The 26,153-nt window shown below is 35.6% G+C and overlaps 1 protein-coding gene across 1 annotated transcript in view; it reads left to right on the top strand.

Annotated features, from left to right (window-relative positions):
• The window catches only part of LRP1B (LDL receptor related protein 1B), a 368,685-nt gene that overhangs the window by 260,697 nt on the left and 81,835 nt on the right, over positions 1-26,153 (top strand). The window contains exons 53-59 of the mRNA XM_088168291.1: positions 1,282-1,422; positions 2,560-2,747; positions 4,348-4,531; positions 5,734-5,819; positions 9,318-9,440; positions 13,251-13,432; positions 15,203-15,402. Of these exons, the coding sequence (XP_088024417.1) occupies positions 1,282-1,422; positions 2,560-2,747; positions 4,348-4,531; positions 5,734-5,819; positions 9,318-9,440; positions 13,251-13,432; positions 15,203-15,402 (1,104 nt within the window). The remainder of the gene's footprint in view (positions 1-1,281; positions 1,423-2,559; positions 2,748-4,347; positions 4,532-5,733; positions 5,820-9,317; positions 9,441-13,250; positions 13,433-15,202; positions 15,403-26,153) is intronic.

Here is a 26,153-nt window from a genome sequence, read left to right as displayed (position 1 = left end):
AAATCAGCAGCAGTGTTTGTGCTCTGCTGCTTCAATGCAATTTTCTGCTCGCTGGTAATCAAATATACACCTTAGTGTGTGGCTGGTATGGTAAACTTGTTATCCTGCAATTTTAGGAAAGGGTTACATTCTTTTATGGGAAAGGGAGCTACTTGGAAAGAGTAGGAGTCAAATTCCAAAACACACTTTCTAAGGTGCTGCTGGGATTAAAATTAAACCATGTAATTCCTCAGGATTTTAACCTTATGGTTTCTGATTTGACTGCCAACTAAGGAACCTGCTCATGGCTCTGTTGGATTGTAGGGCTAAACCTTTTACATCCTGAGAGCCAAAATAACTCAGGTATTCTTCAGCCATCAGTCTACTGACCTGACATGAAATTTGGTTTGAAATATAGTCCTAAAAGTTCAATTAATTGAATACATTTTAAAATCTAGGCTTTGTTTTAATTTAGTTGGGTTTTTTCTGTTTGCATAATGGAAAGGTTTATTTTCTTTTTTTTTCTGTAGAGTACTATTTAGAAATAACATAAAAATGGAATTGGTGATTGAAGCAAACTAACTTTTTTTTAGGCTCACAATCATTTTATTCCTTGAATATTTCTTTGATACAAGTTTTCAGTCAATTGTATAAGCTTGTCTTTTAAATGAAATCCTAATAACTAATTACTTAAAAATTGAACAGAAAAAAAAAATATATTTGTGATGACTTTTCTAAGTTTTTCTACTGCTTTGTCAGTTTTAGAACTCTCAGTTAAGCCACTGTGTTCTAAAAAGCAAATGCCTGTTTGTGATTTATTTACTTCATTATATATTTTGTTGTTGTTATTGCTAGAAATCCTCTTTTACTTTGAAAATATATCCATTCTACAAGTTTTGATTTTGTGTCTTACAAAATATGTGCTTAGAATGGTAAAAATGATTTGGTGTTTGACATGTTTTTAAGGGAAGACACACAGCCATAAGTACACCACAAAAATATTTGTTGGGTATTGTTAAGCTATCTCCTAATAAATGCAATAACACCAAGAAGAAAAGGGATTTATGGTTGAGATCTGCATAAATATGTTTCACATCTGTGTGAATCATATAATGACTTTATGGTGCTGCATAAGAAAAATTTTTATTTCTTTCTTTGCTGGTAGCCATTCGTGTATGACCACAAAATTGTGCATCTCTAAATGGAGCAAAAAAAATAATTTTCTTTGTGCTGCCTCAAATATGCAGGATTTTATGTTGAAACTCAGAGCAAACATGAGGTGAGTGGTTGCTGTTTTTGCAGGGTATCGTCGCTGTCGTCCTGGGGAGTTCACCTGTGCTGATGGACGGTGCCTGCTGAATTCCCAGTGGCAATGTGATGGGGACTTCGACTGCCCAGACCACTCTGATGAAGCACCTATCAACACCAAGTGCAAAAGTTCAGGTTTGGGTGTAATTTTTTGAAGAGTACATGTGACCATTTTCTTTTCAGAGCGATGGTTTGGGGTTCTAAGTCAGCAAATGTAAAACCTCATAGGTTAAATTTCCAGTGTTTTCATGGTGATATTGTTCATGTCTTGGAAGAAAAAATGTAGTCTGAGCATCCATGCTTCAGTTCACAAAGTCCAAGCCACCAATTCCTATTGAACAAAATAGCAGACACTTCCTTAATACATAACTCCTGTTGATTCTAAAATAAGATGATATTAATATTGCAATTTCCAAAGTTTCTATCTTGCTCTTTTAATGGTTCCTGTATTCCAGATATTCATCACAGAAAGAGGTCATACAAAAGGGGAAGTAAAGTTGCTCCAGCTATAAATAATTGACACTGCTTTAATTTTATTAGTAAATTATCGACCAAATGCTCTTGGTTTTACTGATATTTTCTGTTTTCATTAATAAGTTTGATTAGGTCTGACTGGTTTTTAAGAGGAAGATTAGTCCTGGTCTGCATGTGTTGTTCTATTCTGTGGCTTTTTGAAAGACCAATTCTTCTGTCTAGACCTTAGGATTTCATTGCACTGCAGCCAGGTTCTTTATACCAATTTTGATGGAAAACACTCATCTGCTGTGAGGTGGGGCAGCACACCTACCTTATATTTATTTAAATATTCCAACTGTTATTTGAAGGATCTGAATGTAGCTGAAACGATGTATTCAAGCTTTGCCAAACAGGGGAGAACACATTTGCAGGTCATTAGGCAAGGAATGCATTGGGATTCAGTCAGTTGTGTTCCCAAACACCTCAGCATCCATAGAGGGGGAACCCATGTTTTTTAACTTTTGGAAACTAGAACTGTATTTTCTGCAGAGATGATGCAGAGGTTCTCCATTATATGAAAACAAATATGTAGGAAGGATATTACGTTGATGTCTTCACCAATTTTTCCAGGAGAGGAATAACCTTCAAAGACACTGAAAAGTGAAAAGTTATTATAATGCTATCAATAAGGAATAAATATTCAATTGTTGCACTTTTTTTTTTCCTTTTGTATGCACACAGCAGCTGATCCATGAGAATACTAATTCCAAATACTTATAGATGACACCAAATTGTGTGTTCTTTTTTGTTTTCCAGAGCAGTCATGTAACAGCTCTTTTTTTATGTGCAAAAATGGGAAATGCATTCCTCAAAGCAAGGTTTGTGACAACAAAGAAGATTGCAGTGATGGGTCTGATGAGAAAAACTGCCACGTTAATGAATGCCTCAGCAAGAAAGTCAGTGGCTGTTCCCAAGATTGTCAGGACCTTCCTGTTGGATACAAGGTGAATAATTGCAAAATGTGGTGTAATATAATGCGAGTTTTTGGTTCTTGAGTGTTTAACTACTGCATGGTTATAATAAGTCCCCACTGTGTGGTACCTCCTTGGAGTGAAGTAGCTTATGTGCCATAATAAGAACATTCAGATTTTCATTTCCTGTAAGTAAACAATTGCCAATTGTATTTAAAAATGGTATTTTAAATCTATGGAAAAGATCATACAGTATTTTAAATGCAACAAATCATACTGGTGTATACAGAGAACTGAAAATCAAAGAATAAAAATTTACAATACATAGGAATGAGTAGCAGAAATAGAGGTTTTCTCCAGTTAGCTGTTTTTGTTTTTTTTCCCCCGAGACAGAGACTTTTACAGAAATATTTAAACAAAGTAATGTCACCTTAGTAGCAGAATAAAACTGTTCGTTGTCTGCATGTGGGGATGTTTTTTGAATCACCTGAATCTTGGCCTTGGCCTTGACAAGTAGAGAGGAACAGCCTGCAGTAGCCTGTAAACAGTAGCTAAAAATAGAAGAAAGACTTTTTTCAGGGTTTTTACTCTGAAGTGACCCTAAATGCACTCCCAAAGCTTCACCTTTTCAGCTGAACATTGGCCCACTGGGAACTAAACAAAATCTATGCAGCAAGGCTTGGATCTGCAGGTATTCAACCCTCTGGAACTGTCAGGGTTGAGACAGAGACTCAAGAGCTGTTGGGTTCAACAAAAGCCTTGTTGAAGTGGTGGAGAAATCACATCCTGGATATCTGCACAGAGAAATAGAGAATATAAGAGGGAACATGACACTAAGTTCTCTGTAGATAGCATTTATGCTCCTTTTTCAAACCTCTTCTGCCCACTTGTGTTTTATTTATCACATGCAATGTGATAAACTTGCCAGAATCATCATCAGACCCAAACAAATGTCAGAGAAACAGAGAATATTCTGAGTTAGAAGGGATCCATAAGAATTGTCCACGTCCAGCTCCTAATCACCCTCAAGAGTTCTCATGTACATTCCTGTGTTGGTTACAGAGATTGTTAGGTGATAGCAATGATTCCAGGCAAAATAATTAAAACTTGTCTATCCTTACCAAAAAACACATGCATAATTGAAAATTAAAAACTCAAAAGGGTCCATCCATCATTATCTTTAAGGAAAAATCCATTCTATATTTTTGGAAAGATGTGCTTTACTTTTTTCTTCAGAAAAAAAAAGCAGAAAGAATAATTGCTCATTCCATGGGGTTTTGTTTGGTTTTTTTTATTGGTTTTGTTTTGTTTTGTTTTGTTTTGTTTGTTTTGTTGTTGTTTTGGGGGGGTTGTTGTTTTGTTGTTGTTTTGGGGGGGTTGTTGTTTTTTGGGAGTTTTTGGGGGGTTTCTTTTTGTTTGTTTTTTTGAGGAAATGGTGCTTAGGATCACATCAGCAATATTTGAAAAGAAATATAGCTACACCTCCTGTAAACCATACAAGCAGCAAAGTAATTAAGATGTTACTTGAAAAAAATAGATTCATAAAAAGTTTATGATGCTAACATATTCAGAAGAAAGTACACACAGGTGATAAATAGAATTAAAAATGAATGTATTTGGTTTTCTTTCCCAGTGTAAATGCTGGCCTGGATTCCTCCTGAAGGATGATGGCAAAACGTGTGTAGATATTGATGAATGTTCATCTGGATTTCCCTGTAGCCAGCAATGCATCAATACCTATGGAACCTACAAATGCTTGTGTGCAGAAGGCTATGAAACACAGCCTGATAACCCAAATGGCTGCAAATCCCTTTCAGGTATTACTGTTGAATGTTTTTTTAACCCACAGCTGAATCCAAATAATTTGTGGAAAAAAGCTCAGCCCCAAGGCCTGTCTTACCTTTATATGCAAGATAAAAACTGAGTTACTTTGAATCTGCTACTTTTTCAATATAAAATGGGAGTGTGAATGTGTCTGAATGCAATAAGAAGTTATATTTTTAGTATGTATTGTCCTCAGCTCATTTGTAGTAAATATGTAACATGGTTTTTGAAAGTGTGAATAATTAAATTTATTAGAAAAAGTATTAGAAAAGTTAAAGAACATCACTTAGTTCTACTTCTGTGTCAGATGATAATAGCATAGTTATGATAAGATTTCATCACCTTTAGAATATTAGAATGTGCATCAAACTTCCTCATCTGAAAAGGAGGAACAGGAGAAAATGACAGAAAATGCAAACTGTTATAACATGCAAATGTGTTCAGTACAGGAGCAGAGGAGGCTGGAGAACACATTACATTCTAGAGTGCAAGAGCAGTAGATACAAAGCCTTTCATACATTTTTAATTATCACTGATAACTTTTTATTTTAGTTGAGGTGCCTCTCAATAGAGGTAAAATAAAGACAGCCTTAAAAAAATTTTTAGAATTATGTATGTCAGTGTCAGAGATATTTCAGTGGTGTCATTAATGACTATCTGACAATGAATATTTTTAATAAGCTAAAAAAGCCAGGCTTACAAAAAGTCAAATCTGGCTTCAGTTCAGATTTAAAAAGTCAAGGTTTTTATGAGTAGCTGTTTCTTTCTCACTGTACCATTCAGACTGAAATATCAAAAAGCAGTGGTCAAAACATGCTTGGTTTCCAATCATAATTAATAGTCAGTGCTAATTTGAAAGGAATTGTTGAAATTAAAACATATGGAATGAAATATATTTCCCATTTAATCTCTGACATTAAATTACTCGAAAATACAGTGTGGTTCCCATATTACAAAGGCAAAAGAATTAAATTGCATTGAAAGATATACTAATTGATTGCTTTGTTCATTTTTATACTGCATCATTGATCTTTCTTGGAGCATTTGAATGTTTTAAATATTTCTTTCATCCATAACATTGATCAGAGCATGTAACATTTATTTTTCAAACCATCTGTATTTCAGCATTGTATTCCTGATTTTCCATAAATTAACGTAAAAGCTAGTCTAATATATTCTTTCTCCCGGGGTTTAGATGAGGAACCTTTCTTAATTCTGGCTGATCATCATGAAATAAGAAAAATTAGCACTGATGGATCCAACTACACTTTGTTGAAACAGGTATAACCATAGTACCATGCTCTAAGTTTAACTCAATTCTTTTATTTTTTTCTAAAGTTTGCAACTGACAGAAACTTCATCCTACAATTGGCGTTGTGTGCACCACAGAACAACTGCAGTACCTTCAGAGTTATTACAATACTTTAAATTGACTATTTCATCTGGATTTGACATGATTAAAGATCAGGCAGTTGTTTTGTCAGTCATTCTGATGTACTAAAAAATTATGTTATTTGTGATCTTCTTCCATCACAATATGTTTTGTGCAATTTGTCTATTTCAGTTAAAAAACAATCAAAACCCCCCACCTATTTGGCCATATATTATTTGGTCTACTTACTGTCATAATCTATTTTCAGACAGACAATCCCAATATTTATGGTATTAAAAATATGAACATTTATCTTTGTGTAAATCTAATTTTTAAATTACTCTAAATTATTAAAACAGAAAAGAAAAAAAAAAAGAAGTTAACAACTGCAAAAATAGAGTCACCCAGTAAATACAGAGCTGCCATTTTTAGCAGTCTGCTCTCCTATGCTTCACCTAAGTGTAGTTATTTGCCACAGATTAGATTTCCAAAATAGGTTTTAATAAAAATATTGATTTCCTTGAATACTAATAGCTCAATTGTAGTAAGACTAAGAAATTATTTACTGCCCATCAATATCATTAGGCTTTTGTTAATTTCTTGTGTCACTATGCTGTGCACTTTAATGTCACAAGAGAGGTGCTCAGGTCTTCACAACAGTAATTATGAAATTAACAATCTTGAGTGAAACATTGACTTTATTTAAGCTTAGCAAGCGTTATGAAAGTCTGTCTGCTCTCCTGAAATCCTTCTGATTCCCTCTCATTTGCATCTCACTGCCTCTCTCCTCTTTTGCTGGCGTACCTGTTCAGGGAAGCCTGTGAAAAGAGGGGAGCTACAGGAAATTTTCTTCGTGGTTGGTGCTGAAATATGGTCCTGAATTCAACGGGATCCTCTTCGGTGTGTCAGAGAGTGAGCAGCTCCAGCCACTGAACAAAATATGTGTTTTCCATGTCACATTAATTCCCTGGGCTGATGAACACCTCTGCTATTGAACCTTCTGGTCTTTGCTCCTGCAAAGGCAGCGTTTGACTCAAAAGCCAAAGAGGGATCTTCACCAGCACAACAGGGAGCTGTGTCCTTCATGAGGACATCCCTGTGGCCATGTAGTGCCATGATGGATTTGGCTCTTTCCTGCACATCTACCAGGGGATGGCAAACACCAGAGTGGCTCTGGCAGAGGAGCAAACCCACCCTTCTCTCTGTGTATTTGATCTGTGATTTCCATTCTAACAGTTGTTCATATAAACTCAGAATAAAGCAGATGGAAGTAGGAGCTCGTTCAGTCTTCTCTGAGTTATGTGCCAGCTTTTGCCTCTCTTTTCTTTTTTTCTTTTTTTTTTTTTCTTTTTCTTTTTTTTTTTTTTTTTCAAATACACATGAACAGTACAACTGTTTGAATTGTGTCTCATGTATTGTCTTTGCTTTCCATTTCCTTCACTCCTAGTCATCAAAATCCTCAGGGTTTCAATAGGCAGAGTAGATAATCCTTGTCCTCATTATTTGTGATTTTTATCTCCATGTGTTTAGTGGGGGAGCAAGGGAACACAAATCACAGCCAAGGATATTTTGTGTGCTGTGTGTAACAGAAACAAACCCACAGCTTTAAGATGAGAGACTAAGGCAGCTGGTGCCATTTGAAATCTTCCCTATTCCTTCTAAAAAGCAGATTACTTGTGAAATGACAAAGAATTATGCTAGGAGGTCTTAAGTGAGATATGTATATGAAAAAGAGGAAATTATGTCATGACAGAGAACTCTGTTACAGACCTACAGAATTTTTTTACCAGCAGTTGATGTTCTGATAATAATTGAAATTAAATTGACCCAAAACAAAACACTTGAAACCAAAGATGTGCAGGTTGTCAGTATTAGTCTTGATCCTTAGGAAACTTTTACAGTGTTGTAGAATATATAGAGATAAGGCCATATTTTTTACAAATTGCTGACTTTGATTTATAGAATGTTGTAAATTCTATTAAACAATATTTTATATTCATTGACCTGTTGTTTCCTTGGTTAAGAATTTGTAGTAGAGGTTTCTCTGTAGATGCAATTATACTAACAGAAGAAAAAGAGAGAGGAAAAGTGTTTTGCAACCCAGTTATGACTGAGCTGCAGCTGGTTTTGTGCAAAGTATGTGCATGTATATGATATTTTTAAAAAACGAGAGTGGTCTTCCTACACTGTATCGTTTCAGGCTTTTTAAAACGACAATTTGTGCAGCCTAACTACTCTTTTCCTCTACATTTTAATCTAAGGTAGATTTACAGTAATTCTGCAGTAGTAGATGGAGGATAAGCCGTGTATCAGTTTCTGTACAATTAAATATTGTCCTTAGTTGTTTACTTTTGAGCTGGCTGAGCCAACACACCCCTTCCCAGCAATGAATTACACTAAAGAGGGAGGCTGCTGATCTACCTGAGAGCAGGATGTCACTGGGCTGATAAGGGAATTGATTAACTGACCTTGAATTTATAGAAGGAATACAGACCACATCCGTTCCTTTCACCACTGCTGCTCCCTATTTCATTGATAACAACAACCTGGCACATTAAGAATAATTGTGATTTCACTGCATATCAGAACATTCAGGTTATGGGGCAGATAAGGAAATAAGAGCCATCATCTGAATGTACCTCCCTTCTTCCTTATCTGCCATTTGGGATGAAAAGCCATTATTGTATGATTGCTCCTCCCAGCCTGTTGGAGTACCTCAGATATAATCACCACTCTCAAAATGGGTTGGCTTTGTAATTGGAGCCATAGGAGATTCCCAGGGGCCTGCTGGAGCTCCAAGTTTCATGCTTTTTCTATATTTCACCTCTTTGTCTGTGTGTATCCACACATACACATAGATATAAATATAGATAGATAGAGTACCCATAAAATAGCATCTAAGAAGTCAAAACCTCTTCATTCAGGAATTCACATTCCTGTCTTTTTGCACCACCATCATTTTGAATTCCTGATTAATTTATATTACTAAGGAAAATATTTTGCTATTTAAATGTCATAAAGATTATCCTGTTTCTGGTTCTCCCATCTAGTTTGCCAAATAAATACCAAAGGTAGTAATCAGCAGTGAAACTGAGCAAAAGTTAGAAGTATTTATTGCTAAATTTCATTTAAATATGACTACAGAAAAACACAGGAGCTTCACTTAGTTTCATACATCATCTACATTCTTTGAAGTGACTCAGTTAATTTGTCACCGTATTTATTTCTGTTACAGTCTTTGTCTTACTCTGTTTGCAAGTAATGAAAAAGAGAGGGAAGTGCTTTGGAAATATGCAGACAGTAAAATAAAGCATTAGGAATATTAGATGTGTTTTGCATTCTGAATGCTATCCAGCAGTTTGTGTTCAAACATTTGAATAAATGGACTTTTTTTTTTCTGTTTTTAGGGGCTGAACAATGTGATTGCAATAGACTTTGACTACAGAGAAGAGTTCATTTATTGGATTGATTCCAGCAGACCGAATGGCAGTCGCATAAACAGAATGTCTTTAAATGGAAGTGACATCAAGGTAATTGGGGATTAATAATGTCACTACTAGAATTAATTTTTTTGAGTGTTTTGGGAAATGCTCCTTCATACATTTAACCCAGATTGTGAGGCTTTGGTGCATGAATACAAACAGCATGAGCTAGCAAGTCCCAGTAAAATTTAATTGCATTTGTATCATATTGAAGTAAAGATAGGGACAAGGGAAACTGCATTTAGGAGCTAAATTCCTTATGACTTATCTGACAGTTCACTGAATTGGAAGTTCCATGTGGTTTCCAGGATGCCAAAGAAAAAAAGAGCTATAATTAGGTGTAAGCTCTGTAAATACACTGGTGTATTATTTTTTCCAATATAAGATTTCCTGTGATCTTCAGTTTGTTTTTGTTTCACCTCCACTACATTGATAATTAAAATAACTCAATGTCTTTGCTGTGAAGGGTAAAAGTGCACTCTCATTTCTGCACAGCCTGTCTGTTTTGCCTCTGTAGTGGATTAAGTTCACAAATCCACTATTAAGCACATTTGTTGACTTATGTGAACATTTTCCCAGAACTGGTGATAAGCAGTAAGGAATTCTCTGTTTATTCTATTATGTCTGACCTTCTGAAACATGGAGTTAAATGAGCAGAAACACAACCTGTGAATTTTGTTCCCTCGTTGCAGACCAATAAACATGCAGAGAGAAAAGATTTGTGTTTTTCATTCACAGCTTGGTGCCAGGACTGGCACATCCTCAGAGCACGTCAGCTTTGGTCCTTAGGAGTTAGGGTTTGAAACTCACTGGCTTCAGTGAACCTTGTTTGCATCCTTCACACCAAAAGAATTGTTCTTAAAAATAAAAAGAAAAAAGAAAAAGTGGATAAGCAACTTCTGGCACTCTGCATTGGGGTAAAAGTAAAACCCAGCATGCACTCGAAAGTTTTACCTGTGAGGAAAAAATGTGGAAGATGGGCAAGTGTGGGATTTAAAATCCATTAAATCCTTGAATCATTTTTATTGTCTTTAAACAGTTTCCAAAGCATCCTCCTCAGCTTCTGTCCCTTCTGGATGATTCAGTATTATATAAGGGCTGGGGATTACTCAGACTCTTTATTTCTATTCTTAACTATTTCAAGAAGAATAAAAAATTTTTTCCAGAAGAATAAAAAAAATTTCCCAGTCAAAAATGTTCTAATAACCAGGTAGAAGAATACAAAAAAAATTTGCTTTCTTCTGATTCATTAATAATTTCAGTTTTTAGGAAAAGTTTTCAGGAAGTTGAAAGCAAAAGAAAATTAGGATTAAAACATGGAGGATATTTTGTTTTATCATCAATTTGCACAAGTGTCATGTCGATGAAAATTTTGCTCATATTCAGATTCCATATTCAAAGCAAAAATAATAAAAATAAATCTCTTTAATATTCATACAACAAGCTTTTTTTTTTTTTCTCTGAAAGACTTGGCCCAGATTTGGCCTCTGAAAGCTAAAAAAAAAGGTGAAAAAATTAGCAAGAATTATATACTGTAAATGTATAATTGTTTGTCAGGAACTGTTCATCCAGTGCGAAATTTCTGTAGCTTTTTGACTTTTTTACTAGGTTGCCATAGGACATACTTAATAACTAACATTAAAAAGATTTCAAATTAAATTTCTAAAATTATTTCTTAAATTATTTAAATGCTGCTATTTTTATTTGTTACCTAGAAAATCTGTATACATATTTTAATGGGATTTTTTTTGTCACAAGAGAGAGTTTTTATGATTTTTCCCCTGAATTATGAATCTCTCATTTTAATATCTTCCCACTTGTGTTACTCTTTGTTATAAATAGATCTGCTCTCAGTGTAAGTGATGCTATTTGATGTATTGCCTCGGATTCCCCTTGCAGGAGATGGCATTTCTTCAGCACACCAGCTCTGGGAAGCCTGATGGCATCTCATTTTTCTTCTGCCTCTGCTCATGGAGGAGATATTTACAGAATTGAAACGACAGCTTTTTCACATGGACATGTTCAGATGTTAGCACATCAGTGTTTTATGGAGAGTTTAGATTCAAATGTTAGTGGAAAATGCAGCAGAAAGCTGGACTGTGCCCATTAAGTGCCACGCTGGTGATCTCAGTGACTGGGACATGGTGAAGTGACTCTCCCAAGGAAAAGTCAACAGAAAGAGAGACTCATTATTTTGGTTGATGCTCTAGTGTAGTGTTTAGACCACTAAACCACTATCTAAATTTTCAGAGTTATCCATTTCTGCATGAAATGTCCCTTGTGCTGGTGCAGCAGTTGCTGCAATTACACATTTATAAACTGGTAGTGTGAAGATGTTGGAAAAGAAAACATCCTATTCCCATTAAAAAACCAGAGTATCCTGGAATTTAACTTTTAAAAAAGATTTTATAAAGTGCTAAATTATGTAACAACCCAAGAAGGTGCTTTTACATATTCATAACTATAAAATTGATTTAAAGCATCTCAACATAGCCCTTCTTATCTTAAAGGCTTTTCCATGTCTTCAGATGGTAAATAAATTTAAAACTAGCACATTCAGTTATACATAATACAGGTTTATACATAAAGTTTATACTCTGGTGCACATGCTGTTAGTGATAAAGATAACAGTAAATTAGAATGTACACCACAGTAATAAACCCATTATTAGTGCTTAAGAAATCTCATAAATTTTCAAGTATTGCTTTCTGATTTGTGGGAGGTTTTTTTTGAAGTTCTAGTTGCAGAGACCTAATCAGGACTTAATCAGGAATAGAATAGGTCAAGATAGAATTTTCAAGGCTAGAAGAAATTGGACTCAAATGATTGTGAATATTCAAATATTACTGAACACTTGACATGAAGTACTCCCAGACAAGCCGGACTGAGTCATGCCATCATGAGATCTGTAATCACATATATCTACAGGAATTTGTTCAAGTTCCAGAATTATCCAAGCCATCAAAAACCCTGAAAATAAAACATCCCTGTCAGTAGTCTGTAGGCTTTCCAGTAGGTGACTAAATTGCTTTTGTCTCTTAACGATGTAGTCCTTTTGAAATTTAACTAATTCTTGGGAAGTTCCCCATTCTTCTGTGGCATGAATGTTGGAAATAAGAGCAGAGTATTTACTTTCCAGCCAGCAGCTCTCTGAGTGCTCTCATGGTCTCTCTGTCACGATGACATATGGCACCACTGTGACATTAAAATGAAGGATATGCTGGTGGAGACTGCTGAGAGAAACAGGGAGATGAGAAGCAGATGTGCTCAAGGGCACACTGTGGGGAGAGCAGCCTCATCTCCATTCTGCTCTGTGGAACAAAAATAGAATAGTCAAGGGGGGAAAGGCTGGTTTGGTTTGATTTTTTTTCTTGTTTTTTTTTTTTTTTTTTTTTTTTTTTTTTTTTTTTTTTTTTTCCCTCGTGTTTTTGTGGGTTTTGGGGTTTTTTTTATGTGTGTGTGTGTTTTTGGGTTTGTTGTTGTTGTTGTTTGGGGTTTTTTGGGTTTTTTTTTCTTTTTACATTAGGAGAAAACTAGAAGCTTAAAAAGAAAAATGATCAAAAGTTTTTAAATGTTCATGCATAATACAGAGAAGCTGGAGTTGGTAATTTTCTCTTTACAATATCATGGTATGCTCCATTGTCCCTTACTAGGAAAAAAGTGTCACATTGTCATAGCTACTTAAGAAGTGTCATTACCTGAGAGGTGCCAGTGTTTAGCAGTGAATAATACCCATTTTTCACATGCTGTATGTCACTGTATCCAGTGTCCCAATATCCTGGTACCAGTAGCTCTAGAATTGTTGTTTCTTTTCCCAGTTATTTAGATGAATAATTGATGCAATTTTTACTTTTCCAGGTAATTCATAATACAGCTGTTCCCAATGCCCTGGCTGTCGATTGGATTGGGAAGAATCTCTATTGGTCTGATACTGAAAAGAGAATTATTGAGGTGTCTAAACTCAATGGCTTGTACCCAACTGTCCTTGTGAGCAAGAGAGTGAAGTTTCCCAGAGATCTGTCCTTAGATCCTCAAGCTGGGTATGAAGCAGCCAGTTTTCAGTACTTCCTATTTAATCCTGATTTGATATTAAAATATTTTTTATTTTAAAAAAATGGATAGAAAAAAATACTTAGTTGTTTGTTGTTTTGTTTGGTTTTTTTTTTTAATCTAATATTCAGTGATAGGAGAAAGTTGTTGTGTTGGTCTGGAGTCTATCTAAACAAAGAAAAGCAGTGTTTTTCCTAGCATAAAAATATAGCCTATCTAGTTTACTAGTTTCAAGATAAAAGCTATTTTCAACTATTTCTTAGAACTACAATTTAATTTTCTTGTAACTATACCCTTTCTTCCCTGTAAAATTTGGGAAGGAGGATGCAGACCTTTGTTCAATGCCTTCACGACATGAATACATGGGATCTTTCTGTGGTTTCCTGGGCATCTCTGAGTGTGCAAATATCACTCTACAAAGTTAGTACAGAGTCCCAGGCTTTCAAGAAGGTTTAGACATATAAATAAGTAGACATAATGAACTTACTGGGTTTTCTCTTGGTGTGTATAGACAGCTTTGCAAAGCTGTTTTTATATCTTTATTGATAAACATAAGCCTTTGTTCATTTATTTTAATACAGAATTTTACTGGAAAAAAACCTCCAATTCAGAGTTATAATTTGAAATGGTGTTACTTGTATCTTGGGGTTTTTTCCTCACAAATGACAAATGCTTAGTGAATTATCCTGCTGATGCCATGCAGTTTGTTTCCAAAGTAAACATTTTCTGTTGGGCAGAGTGGGGAAAGTTCCCTCTCTGCTGCTTGTGTGGAGCAGGCTTGGTGCCAGCATCTTGCACCTGTGTGTTGTAGGATACCTGTAACTGTTCTTAGGGCCACCATCTCCTCCTGCACACAAATTCTGTTCCAGGTGCTTATTAAGAATATGAGCTGCATCTGGGTTTTGGAGAGCCTGTCCAAAGCCTGTAGAGCAGAATCAACTTCCCAGCTGGAAAGATCTGTCTTCAGTTTCTGAGTAATGGCACACAACAGCAGCCACAAGCATCCATGTACTAAATAATGGGATTTTTCTTTCTTTATGGCAAGCATGCTCTGCATTGTGGTGGAATAGCATGTTAAGGGGAAAATTGCTGCACAGCTTTTTGACAGTCTTTCTCAGTGTTTCACTCATTTTTAAACCCTCTGTGTGAGAAATTGTTTTGATGTTTTGGAACTAGTACTTCTTGAAGCAATTCATGTGGCTGTTAACAGCAAAAAAAATTTTGTAATATGCATTAAAAAAAAGTATATGTAATACCATATTTCTGATAAATTTAGTACTAATACCATTTATGGAGGATGTGAGATTCACAAAGGCCAGTTTGGGTGGTGCTTCAAATTCTAAGGCATCAAGACTAAACCATTTAAATGCACATTTTACTAGTCCATAATCAATTTAATAAAATCACACCTGGCATGAGGATTCCTATTCAAACCCTTTACATTCAGCACACCTATTTATAGACAGGTCTAGAAAAATGCAGATTTATCTGGAAGGTGGAAATATTGTAGAGTAATTACTGATTGACTCTTGAGACTGACTAAATAAATTAAGCATTGAGTCATAGAATGGTTTGATTTAGAAGAGACCTAAAAATCATCCAGTTGCAAACCCCCAAGATGGGCAGGGATGCCATTCACCATCCCAGGTTGTTCAAAGCCCCATCCAGCCTGGTCTTGGACATTTCTAGGGATGCAGGGGCAGCCACAGCTTCTCTGGTCCATTACTGATGTGTTCCAGCTGCTGTGTTTGGTGTTGCAGATTCTTGTACTGGATCGATTGCTGTGAGTCCCCACACATTGGCCGTGTTGGGATGGATGGCTCCAGGCAAACTGTGGTGATAGAAACACAGATATCCAGACCCATGGCTCTCACCATAGACTACGTCAACCACAGGCTGTACTGGGCTGATGAAAATCACATTGAGTTTTCTGACATGGATGGATCCCACAGACATAAAGGTCAGTTGACACTTCAGTTGTTGTTTTTCTTCTTTTCCATGCTTTCCATGTTAAGTATAGTTGTGTAAAAACTGCCCTTTAAAGCCTTTTTTCAAGACGATTTTTTTCATTTTATCAATATCTTAAAATCTGCTTTTCACTTTTATTCTCTGTTATGGATATGAATAGTTTTTAAACGTGCACAAACACACAGTTTCCCACAAATTATGTGTTTGAGGGAAAAATGTCAAATAGAAAAAGAAGCTCTAGGAACAGACTCAGCAATCTGAGGCAGCCCTGTCAATTTTATACTCTGGCTTATATAGACATGTTCTTGATTAAGTTACAAAGCGAGTGAAACTTGCTGATAAAAGTAGAAGGGATAGATCCTCTGTGCCATGTGTCAGAATAGGGCTAAAATCAGACTTTTCTCCCACCTAAGAAAGCCTGGAAAAGCCATTAGTCTACTCAGCATGAGATCAGTATTTCAAATGTTATTTGGGGCTTTCCTGGTAGATAGGTGAAATAATAACTTTTGAAATACTTATGCAATGAACTAATCTTTTTCCCTGTGTTTTGCTTCTCACTTGACAGATAATTAAAAAGCTTGTGTCTTTTATTTATGAAGTATTAAAAAAAACAAAACTATTCTATGATGAATAGTTCTCATATTCCAAATAGTATAATTAAAGATATTTCATTTTAATTCAAATATATTAAATAGTATCAGTCTACTAAGTTTTTGTTGGGGTTTTATTTGGGATGAAATTTTTACCTGAGCTCCTTCCTCAAGGTTTATCCAAACCTCAGCACTGCTGCACTGCTGGAAAAACCTCATGGATTTGGTCTTTTTTAGGCTTTTATCACGACTGGGTGCCTGCAGGTCTTCTCTTCTCCAAACCACAATTGATGAAATAACTACTTTGTTTTCAGATCAAAGCTTTACTATGAAATAGAAAAGGGAAAAAAAAAAAAAAAAGGAAATTCAAAACAACAAATTTTCTAGCCCGTGTATTCATGACTTGTAGGTTGTAAATACATCATGAATAATTCAATGGCAGTTGTTTGAGATGGTGGATTGGGGACACTCTAGCAGTAGCTATGAGAGCTGTAAACATTCCCATTAATCTCAGCATCATGTCCATGGGTTTTTTTGGGACGAATGCCGGTCAGTGGTAACCTGCTCACCTACTCAGCACTCACTCAGACATAGCCCTGAGCTGGATTCCTGCTGATTCTCTGTTCTTCTGACGGGGGAAGCAAAGCTCCTACTCCTCTTGATGCCTTTCCCTGTGCTGCTATCCTGTTATTTTCATTCTCATAAAATTATCCTCTTACTCTTCCTTCTGGATCTTTCAAAGGAAAGAAGTAAATAATAGCCCACGTGTCTCTCTTAGCCCTAAACTGACTTGCAGTGGTCAAACCTTTCACAGTCTTTTAGCCTGAGTTTCAGAATTTTTATTTCCCCAAAAGTGTCCTCCTCTCGCTAAATTCAGGAGATAGCTGCAAAAGTAAAATCAGAGCATCTTCAGTGTCCATTGCCTTGGTCTCCAGCCTGTGGGGCTCTCCTGCACAATTGGGGAAAATCAGTTTCAACTGCTTTATATCTGCAGAGTTAATGTCTTCTCCTGAGGATGCCTGATCCTGGAGAAGAACGAAAATTTGTCACAATGCCACAGCAAATTTGGTGCCAGTGAAGTATCTGAGGCAAGCTCTAAAAGCAATAGTGACTTTATGTAAAGCTGGTATTGTGCTGCTTCTGAGGACATTTCTCTTTGAAGTCCAGATGGTGTAGAAATATTCAAGCCATAAGAAGTGAGCTTTGGGAGAAAGATCCTGAGGGATTTAAATGATGTGAAAGCAAGATTTGCTCCTTAGCCAGTTGTCATTGAGATTGGAAAAGGCCTCATGAATCACCTAGTCCAACCTTTTCTGGGAATAGCATGGTCTAGATGACCCACAACCATGCCCAGCTGTATCTTAGAAGTGTCCAGTCTGCCATTTTCTTGGGAAGATATTCCAATGGCTCACTGTTCTCATTGTGAGAATTTTTCCTCTTGTCTCCAGTCAGAGTTTTCCCAAGAGTAACCTGTTCCCATCACCCCTCGCCTTTTCCATGTAAAAAGGGAGTCTCCTTTTCTTTGCAGCCCTCTTTAAAGGCTGGAATGTGGTGATGAGGTTTCTCTGCTTTTCTCCAGAGTGAACAAACCCAGTTCTCTCAGCTTTTGCTCTCATGGCAACTTCCCAAGCCTTGAATCATTTTTGTGACTGTTGTCTGGATCCTTTCCTGCCTGCCCACACCTAATGCCACTTGTTACTTTCTGTTGTCAGGAGTTTCACTCAAAACATCATTATCAAATCAAAATGAAGTTGTAGAAAAGTTTCTGTGGATTTAACAAAACAAAGATAGAATTCTTGGGATCTAAAACAGATGAAACAACCCCATGGGTGTTCCAAGGGCATCTTGGAGAGTTTTGCAGCGTTCACACATAATGATCAATATGCCTTTAGTCAGAGTCTTTTCCCTTTCTCCCTGCTTTTTCCTGGAACAACCAACCTAATAAAATTTTAATTTCATTGTGATTCAGCACAAGACTATAAATATTTTGGTAGATGAAATTTAGCCATTGTAAAATAATTGTTTTAATAGAGGAAACTCAGGGAAGTTCAGTGTTTTGAACTGTGATCCCCCTTGGCTTTCTGATGTCAGTAATCCATGCTGATAAGCACTTAAATGAGAAAGATTATGTTTTATCTCTTGTGATAACTGTGTTTCTTGAAGGCATGTTTTTCACATGGATTTCATGGTCTGTTTTCCTTTGTCATTTTGGACATTTTTTATTGTCAAAGTTAACTAAGGGGGAGATGGTTGAGTTTTCTCTTATCCTTTGTGTTTTCAAATGGAGATGGATAAAGGCACAGATACAGGGACCACAAAATACATTCTCATGGAGGAAAGGAAAAAGTTTGAACGGGAATTCTGTGAGTGATGCATTCTGAAGTGCTATTAATGGCAAACTAAGCATTTTCTCACCTGTTTCTGTGAATTCTGAGGATAAGGCTGGCTTGCTCTGAGGGTTTTTTTTTCTGAGAATATGATTTTTGGGTCTTAAATTGTCTATTACAAAATATGTCAGAAAATGCCATGGAGATTTCAAAACCAAGTAAGCAAGTAAGTAACTCATCAGAATCAGTGGATATCATACCATTAAAGGATGGTATGAGACAGTGTGCAGTATTCTGTGCTCCACATCAGATAATTTAGGATAAACACAAGCTTAGGCTAATTATTGACACACTGTCTGTTAAACCAAGGAATATTTATTACATACAATGAGAGTTTACATACATTTAGATCTTGGTGTTAACATTTTTTCAACAAGTATGGGCTTTTAATTTTTTTTTTTTGTTTCTTATAAACCTTAAAGCTTTTTGAGAAGAACATCTGCTGCTTTTCTCTCTTAAAGTTCCTCTGCATTTCAACAGAGCAGTGGTTTATTACAATTGCCAAGAGAGTCCTAGTAAGAATTTTGAAAACATGCTAACTAGGCCAGAAATCTTAGAGTATTTGGGAGCTCTTCTTGGCACTGGGGGCAGCGGTGACCTTGCTGAGCTGTTTGAAGTTTAATGCTTGGTTATATAAACTGTCTTTAGAGCTTAGCCAATTCAGCACTGCAGTATTCACAAATGTTATACACTGTAAATGATTAAGCAAGTATTGAAGCACTAATCTGGCTAAGCACTAAGCTGGTTTACTTATGTGAGCTTTCAAAAAAAAAATAAAAAATTTAAGAATTTGTCAGACTTAGCTGCTTTTTGTTCCCACTGCCCAGAGGAGATGCAGACTTCACAGTTCCCTGGGTATCTGGTTGCTCCATGCAGGTTTTCCCAAGCTTCGGAGCTCCTAAATCCCAGAGGTGCCTGCATTGCCCCATTTCCCTTTGAAGATGAAAATTTCAGTGTAATGAAATTATAAAATGGAAACCTCACAGTCCAATTTAGGAATTACAGAAACATCTCTGAGATTATGCCTTAAACTGTGTCAAGTTGATGATTTATACTGTAAAAACAAAAAGTTGGGCATTCATTCCTTCATCTGACAGGAGCATGGAAATTAAGCAATGGAAAAGTGTTGTACTTTAACTGAATTATTATTATTAAATTACTTCTTTAGCTGTAATGTAGTTGACAGAGAATAACTTTCCTGGAGTAACTCGGTTTGAAAAAACACTCTGCTCTTGCGACAGGTTCTGCCTGAATGTTTGTAATTCTCAGAATTGGAGAGTATATATGCAAGTTTTGAAGTAACAAGTACAAAGGGTTTGGAGATTACAATAACTGATTTTTTTAGTGCCTGTAATTTCAAAAGTTGCTTATTGTAAGGAGTTTGTAGGTAGAAAATAAGTATTTGTGTCTAATTTTGGACTCTGCCACCAGAGTTTACAATTATTCACAAAATTGTCTGAATGTAGAAATGATCCAAAAGATTATAGAAATCAATTCCTTCCAGATTTATACTGGAAGTTTTCATGCCTCAAAAACTAGAGAAGTTTGAAAAGAAGGTTTGTTTCTCAGAGCAGATGAGAAGTAGTTCTGATATGACAATAGTTTTTTTCCCAGCTTTGGAGGAGTCTATAGAATTACTCATTGTAGTCACATCTGACAGCACAAACTGATAATTTCTTCCTCTGCATTACTGACTTCTGGATTCACTTTTCATAATTGTTCCCATAAAATTCTCCAATCCATATGTCTTCCTAAATCTGATTACTTCATTTTATTGTGTTCCTTCTCTTTTAAAGGGTAATATTCAGGAAAAATTGTTCAGATTCACCAGTATTAAAGGCAGTTCACACAGTTACATTACTCTAAGGTTCTCCAGTCTCCAGTCCATGGAACCTAGTTTATGAAGGTTGCCATCAGGTTGGTTTATGTGAAATGTGCTCAAATTAGATTAGATTATAAACTTCTGGAAATAGTTCACTATACTTTAAACTTCTCCATGAGCTGCCATCACAAATGTTAAGGGATGAGCCATGCAGTTGTTCCTGTCAGGGGGCAATCACGACAGAGAACATAAACCTCAGATTTTCTGTTTTTTCCCTGTTCATACCAACACAATGGGAAAGGGGAGGGGTTTGATCATTGCACTGTTGAACAGCTCCCATGGTTTCAGAAGATAAATGAGAAAAACCAAAGTGGCCCAGTAGTTTATGCCCTTACAGTTGGATGGTGGCAGGAGGGGGAATGATAAAAGAAGGAATAGCTTAAAAGTTGCTGGGAATGGACATCAAAACCAGCAGCAAGACAGGTGAGGGGCTAGCAGCCAGGTAAAGGGTCTCTGCAAATCTGAAAAATAATTTTAAAACCTTTGAAACTCACTAGAACACTGAATTGTTCTACTCAAATAGTGACTTGTATATATTTGAGAATAATTTAATTACTTCTCTGTACTGCCATGGAGCAACTGACATATAAACAACTGCTCACTGTGAATTTAAAAAGGCAATAAAACATTTTAAAGCGAGACAATAAAATATTTCATTCCTAGTTTTGGTCAACTGGTTTTACAGGCAGATTTTGAAAAATGTGTGCATCTCTTCTCATGGTGTTGTTATATCTAATAGTGAGCTTTAATATCTCAAATATATTAGTTCCTTAAGGTGTTTAGATTTAAATCTAAATTTCCTGCTTCTTTAGTGGCAGCAGTTTGGGGATGTATAACAAGTTTTGTGTGAGTTTGTTGTACTGAAATTTTCTCAGTTTTCATTTTTTCTGTTACATTTTTATACTGGCAAAATAATCCCCCACTGAATGCTAGGACTTTTATCTTCCATACTTAACCTAATATGATGTGTGATGTATATATTACTTTTGCAGAAAGAAATATTTATTCATGGACATGTTATTAAAGATATGGGTAATAGCATCCTAAAACTGTATTTTTAATTTATTTTTTTAACATGAAACGTGTCTTCAATTGCTGGACTTAATCTATATAGTCCATGAATATTTTTTTTCTGTTCATTGAGTTTGACAGGTTTAGGTTTTTAAACAAAGTGTCAATTTCATAAAAATAATAATGGTTATAAAATATCTCATCTTTAAAATTTAAAATATTTTAATGTAATCTACTTAAATTTAATTATATCTGTCAAAACTACATACTTTGTCACAAGCTTAATAGAGATAACCTTATTGTCATTATTCATTATTAATTTTATGGACTAAGCACTTCAAATTCTTATCAAAGGGAGCAAGCATGAGGAGTAAGTAGTATAAGGAATAAGAAAGTATTGACTGTGTCTCAGAGAGGCACCAAGCTGAATGTAAAGTGAGACAGAAACAGATACAAGGGAGTTCACTTGGAGAGTGGGCAGTGGGAGCCAGTAATTGCTGCAGAAGAGATCAGCAACCTCCAAGTTTATTTGGTTTTGTAGGTTTAATTGCTATTTTCTCATTAAGTGTTGTTCTTCCTTGATGCAATTTGTCTTTGAAGGGTTTGTAATTTTTCCTAGGAGATTATCACTGGTTCCATTTAGATCAAGATGTCAGTAGGCTTTTTATTTCTGTTTTATTGCAGTTCAGAAAATCAAGTTTCAGAGAGTGGAATTCAAAATAGTGTAAGCTGTTTTTTCAGGTTTGGTCACCCATGTGTCACCCATGTAAATTTTCTGTGTTTGAGTGCAAAATTCTTAAACAGAAACTCTAGCTGGGTGAAGGTTTGGGAAAAGCCTAACAGGAATCTTTCACCCCTTCTGTTTTTGTAGATTTTGCAGAAGGGCAAGGCAAGTTTGCAGTCCCTTGTTTTTGGAAAGGGAAGGGACACATCTTTTCCTGTCTTGGAAGTGATTAACTGTCTTCTGGACATGATAGGGCACTGATAATTTTGTTTGATTTTTTCTTTTTTTTTTTTTTGTTTGTTTGTTTGTTTGTTTGTTTGGGTTTTTTTGGTTTGGTTTGGTTTGGGGTTTTTTTTTTTTGTTTGTTTGTTTTGGTTTGGTTTGGTTTTGGTTTTGTTTTTTTTTTTTTTTCCCTCTTAGAAGGAGTCAACATTTGTCCTTTAAAGGACACTTTTTCTTGGTACATTGGTTTTACCACTCGCCAGTGAGACCTTTTTTATTATTATTCGTGTTACTGTATTTACTTTTACTTTTGGAAAAGCTTGTGTTTCAATAAGAGCCAAGGGAGCTGGGCTTCACTTCTGTATGGCTTCTCCATAAGCAGGTTTTGTAGCTCAGGAATCCTAGATGGAATGATTTTCATTCCTGAAATCAAATGAACATTTTTTTATGCTTAAGTAAATGTGCTCAGAAAATATAAGGGAAGCAGAGTTCACTTTTCAGAGAAAAGTAAACATTTGTATCACAAATATGACTTACAGACTATGAATTTGTATTCTTAGATCAAAATTCATACAAAGTGCAGGAGAGAGACACAGAGATATTTTAAGTCTGTCATGTTTCTCATGTGTCTACATAATCATGTTCCCTCCTGTGGCTCTTCTCTTAAGTTCATGCAGCACTTTATCTTCCTTTATTATGTTATATATTGTCATTTTTATTTGTCTTCAAGTATCTAATAATTTTTATTTCCCACCACTTCTGATCTGTTGCAAGCCTCCTCATTTTTCCCCTTTTATTACCTGCTTGTGTTTTTCCTTCCTATTTTCTGCAGCTTTCTGAAAGGCATTTGCACTCCTTCTCCTTTCTGCCTCCTCTTTTTTGCCCCTTTTTTCATCTGCCCCTTTCTTTCCTTGGTCAAGCCCGGTTTGGGATTAGCATTCAGTGTCAGAAAATCCATGATTTATGGATAAAATGAAACACCACTAGAGAATCAGAGCTGGCAGCAAGTGTGTTAGAAGGGGAGGAATTGCAAGGAACTTGCCCAGCTCTGGGAGGATGAGGCTGTGGTGGAGAAAAGAATCACAAATTGTTTAACTTTAACTGAATATATTCCTTTCTTACTAATGGGTTGGCAATGTGATAAAATGTTTTCAAATAGATGATGCAGAGGAAACAGAGGTGCTTTGTGAGGACTAACCTGCCTTTAAATTTTCACAAAAATTGTCTAATTTTGCAGTGATTGCCAAAGAAAGAGGAGCAATGAGTCTTCCTTTCCTGTTTAAAACTGTGATTCACACCACAGAGTTTGCTGTAGGGTTAATAATTAGTATTGCAACACTTAATTACTGTATGTCATTTATGACGAGATTGATCAGGTAAAGCTTTTTTGGAGTTCAAGGAAAGAGTAGAAAAAAGGAAGTGGGTGTTTCTACCACTCCATACATTTATAAAAAAACCAGTATTCACTGCCTGAAATTTTGGAAAGCGTGAAACACTGATGTCCTCAAAGGCAAAGAACAAAGAGCATGAGAGAGTATTTTACTGCTCCACCACATAATCAGATGTAAAAATGACTTCATTTTTTCTGTCCATTTTTGTTTGGTCATTCACAGTTGATGGGAGCTGTAAATTCTATAACCTCTTACCTGTCAACAGTCCTGATGTTTCCTTGCTTATAACATACTAAAAAGTGAAGAAAAATTGTATTCAGCTATGATAGAACTATTCCTTAAAGAGTAAATTAAGTCAGAATTGGTTGCCATTCAATGCCTGTTTTCAGAAAACTCTCTCAGGCTTTACAGGTTTATCTTCTACAAGAAAATATATTGAGTTTTATGGTCAGCTCAGAAGTAATTTTATAAGGGTTTTTTTGTTATGTAATTATTATTATTTCTTCTTTTTTAAGAATTTTATATTTTTATAGTTAGTCTAGAATTTTTTTAAGAAATATTTGTCCAGTGATTCTGTACTTATATTCTGTTTTACTTCAAGTAGATTTTCGTTTGCATATATTTGTACTATTCATTGCTTTCTTAATTGATTTTTTAATAACTTTTTCTACATTTCACAATAGAATACATGTAGCTTTTACAGCTTTAAATGGTGCAAGTTTGTGTTGATTGTGACCTAATGAAAAGCTAATGCAGAAGCCTATTAAAATTACAGAATTGCTCAGAAATAAAAATACTGACAGGAAAAACTGCAACCTGAATCTGTGAGTGTTAAACCATTGAAAGTTTCAACATTATACTTATAAATGATGATAATAGGAAACACAGTAGTCTAATACTTGTTGCATTGTTGCTGATAAGGTAGATTTATTTTTAAGAAGTTTGAAAGAGTTAAGCTTTTAAACCTGGTGCTTGCAGAATTTGTTGTTTTTTAAAATAAAAGAGAATTGTATTGAGTCAATGACCAGTTTTCTTGTATGTAGTGTTCTAACTGTAATATTTAATATTTTGTGCCACACTCTTAACTTGGCTTCCCTGTTAATGCAGTGTGATGAGACAATTCAGGCAGTGTGTGGTAATCTCCTGAATCTTCTTTAGCTCATGAATATAAAGTTTAATCTGGATTCTGATGTATGTCTAGTCCAATGAAGGCAGGATAAATTGTCTGGCCACCCACAAACAGCCACAAAAACAAATAGTAAGCATTTATTCATATATCTATGCTTAGGATAGGGGGTTTGCTTCCTGGATATCCAAAATAAGGATGACTATTTGGTGTATTTTTCATTGGCGGGGAATAATAAAGATGATTAAATCAAAATAATATCTTCTATGTAAATCTCTTCATGTTTGTTAAGGCTTTTATATGCCCTTTTATTCTGATTTTAATTTTAACTTTGATTAGAAAAAAAGAAAACAGATAAAATGGGACATTTTTTGTCTTTAGAGAGACTGGAGTGGGACCTTTGACATCTTTGATATCAAAAGTAGAAGCAAAGGTCATAATTTATATGAATCAATATTGTCTCAGAATGGAAGAAAAAATAAAATAATTTTATGGAAAGCTTCGGGGCCTCATTCAGGGCAGCAGTTTCTGATGTGCCATCCTGCTTCTCCTGTCAGCCTGGTTTGTATTTCTCATTGCACAATGGGACTCTACAAATCACAGAAATTATAACAGCTTTCCTTGCACTGTACCATGCATGGAACTGTGGCAAATTTGCCTCTGTAATGAGCACCCAAATTGAGATTTCTTTGGACTTTGAATTCTTGGAAATGCTCTGAAGCTCTTTCAAAAATATCACATTGTTATTTCAGTGTGATAGATGTGGTTCATGGAGACATATAAGAAGGGAAAATAATTTCATGCCTAAGCAGCAAGGTCTCCTTGACCAGAGGGCAATGTGCCCTGCAGTGGAGTTCAGTTCTGGGAGGACTATTGGACAGAAAATTGAATTTTCTAAGTTGTTGTTCCATATACTCAGTATCAGTCATCAGATCTCAGTCAGCTATGAAATTTTCCAACAGGAATTTGAGATTTGCCAACTCTATGTCAGCACTTTCCAGGTAAAAAGATGCAGGAACTGAGGTAAAGGAGTTAAAGATGTGCTGGTTATACATGATAGTCAGCTGCTGTGATCTGCCTTTTCAGTAATTAGAGTGATTCAGTAACAAAAAACTGTCATTTATAGATCAATTATTGTGGTCAGATCTTCTCCTGTGACATTTATGATAACTACTATTGATAGAGGGTGAAAAAAAAGTGGCATGCAGTTACTGTTTACCAAGAACAAACACTTCAGGATTAAGGAGTGTACTACAGGGAAATGAAGCTCCAAAAGCTTTTTCTCCCTTTTGTCCTTCCATCCTTTTCCAAATGTTGTTGGCTCATAATTTTGTGGTAGTGTAGATATGGACTATCATCATCACCGTTTATTTTTTTATATTGTGTGGTTGGTGATGCTAGAAAGTATCA

The sequence above is a fragment of the Sturnus vulgaris genome, chromosome 7 (genome assembly GCF_052056855.1).
Source record: "Sturnus vulgaris isolate bStuVul1 chromosome 7, bStuVul1.hap1, whole genome shotgun sequence".
Lineage (NCBI taxonomy): Eukaryota > Metazoa > Chordata > Aves > Passeriformes > Sturnidae > Sturnus > Sturnus vulgaris.
Note: the sequence above shows the minus strand (reverse complement) of the source record. Positions and strands in the feature narration are given on the sequence as shown.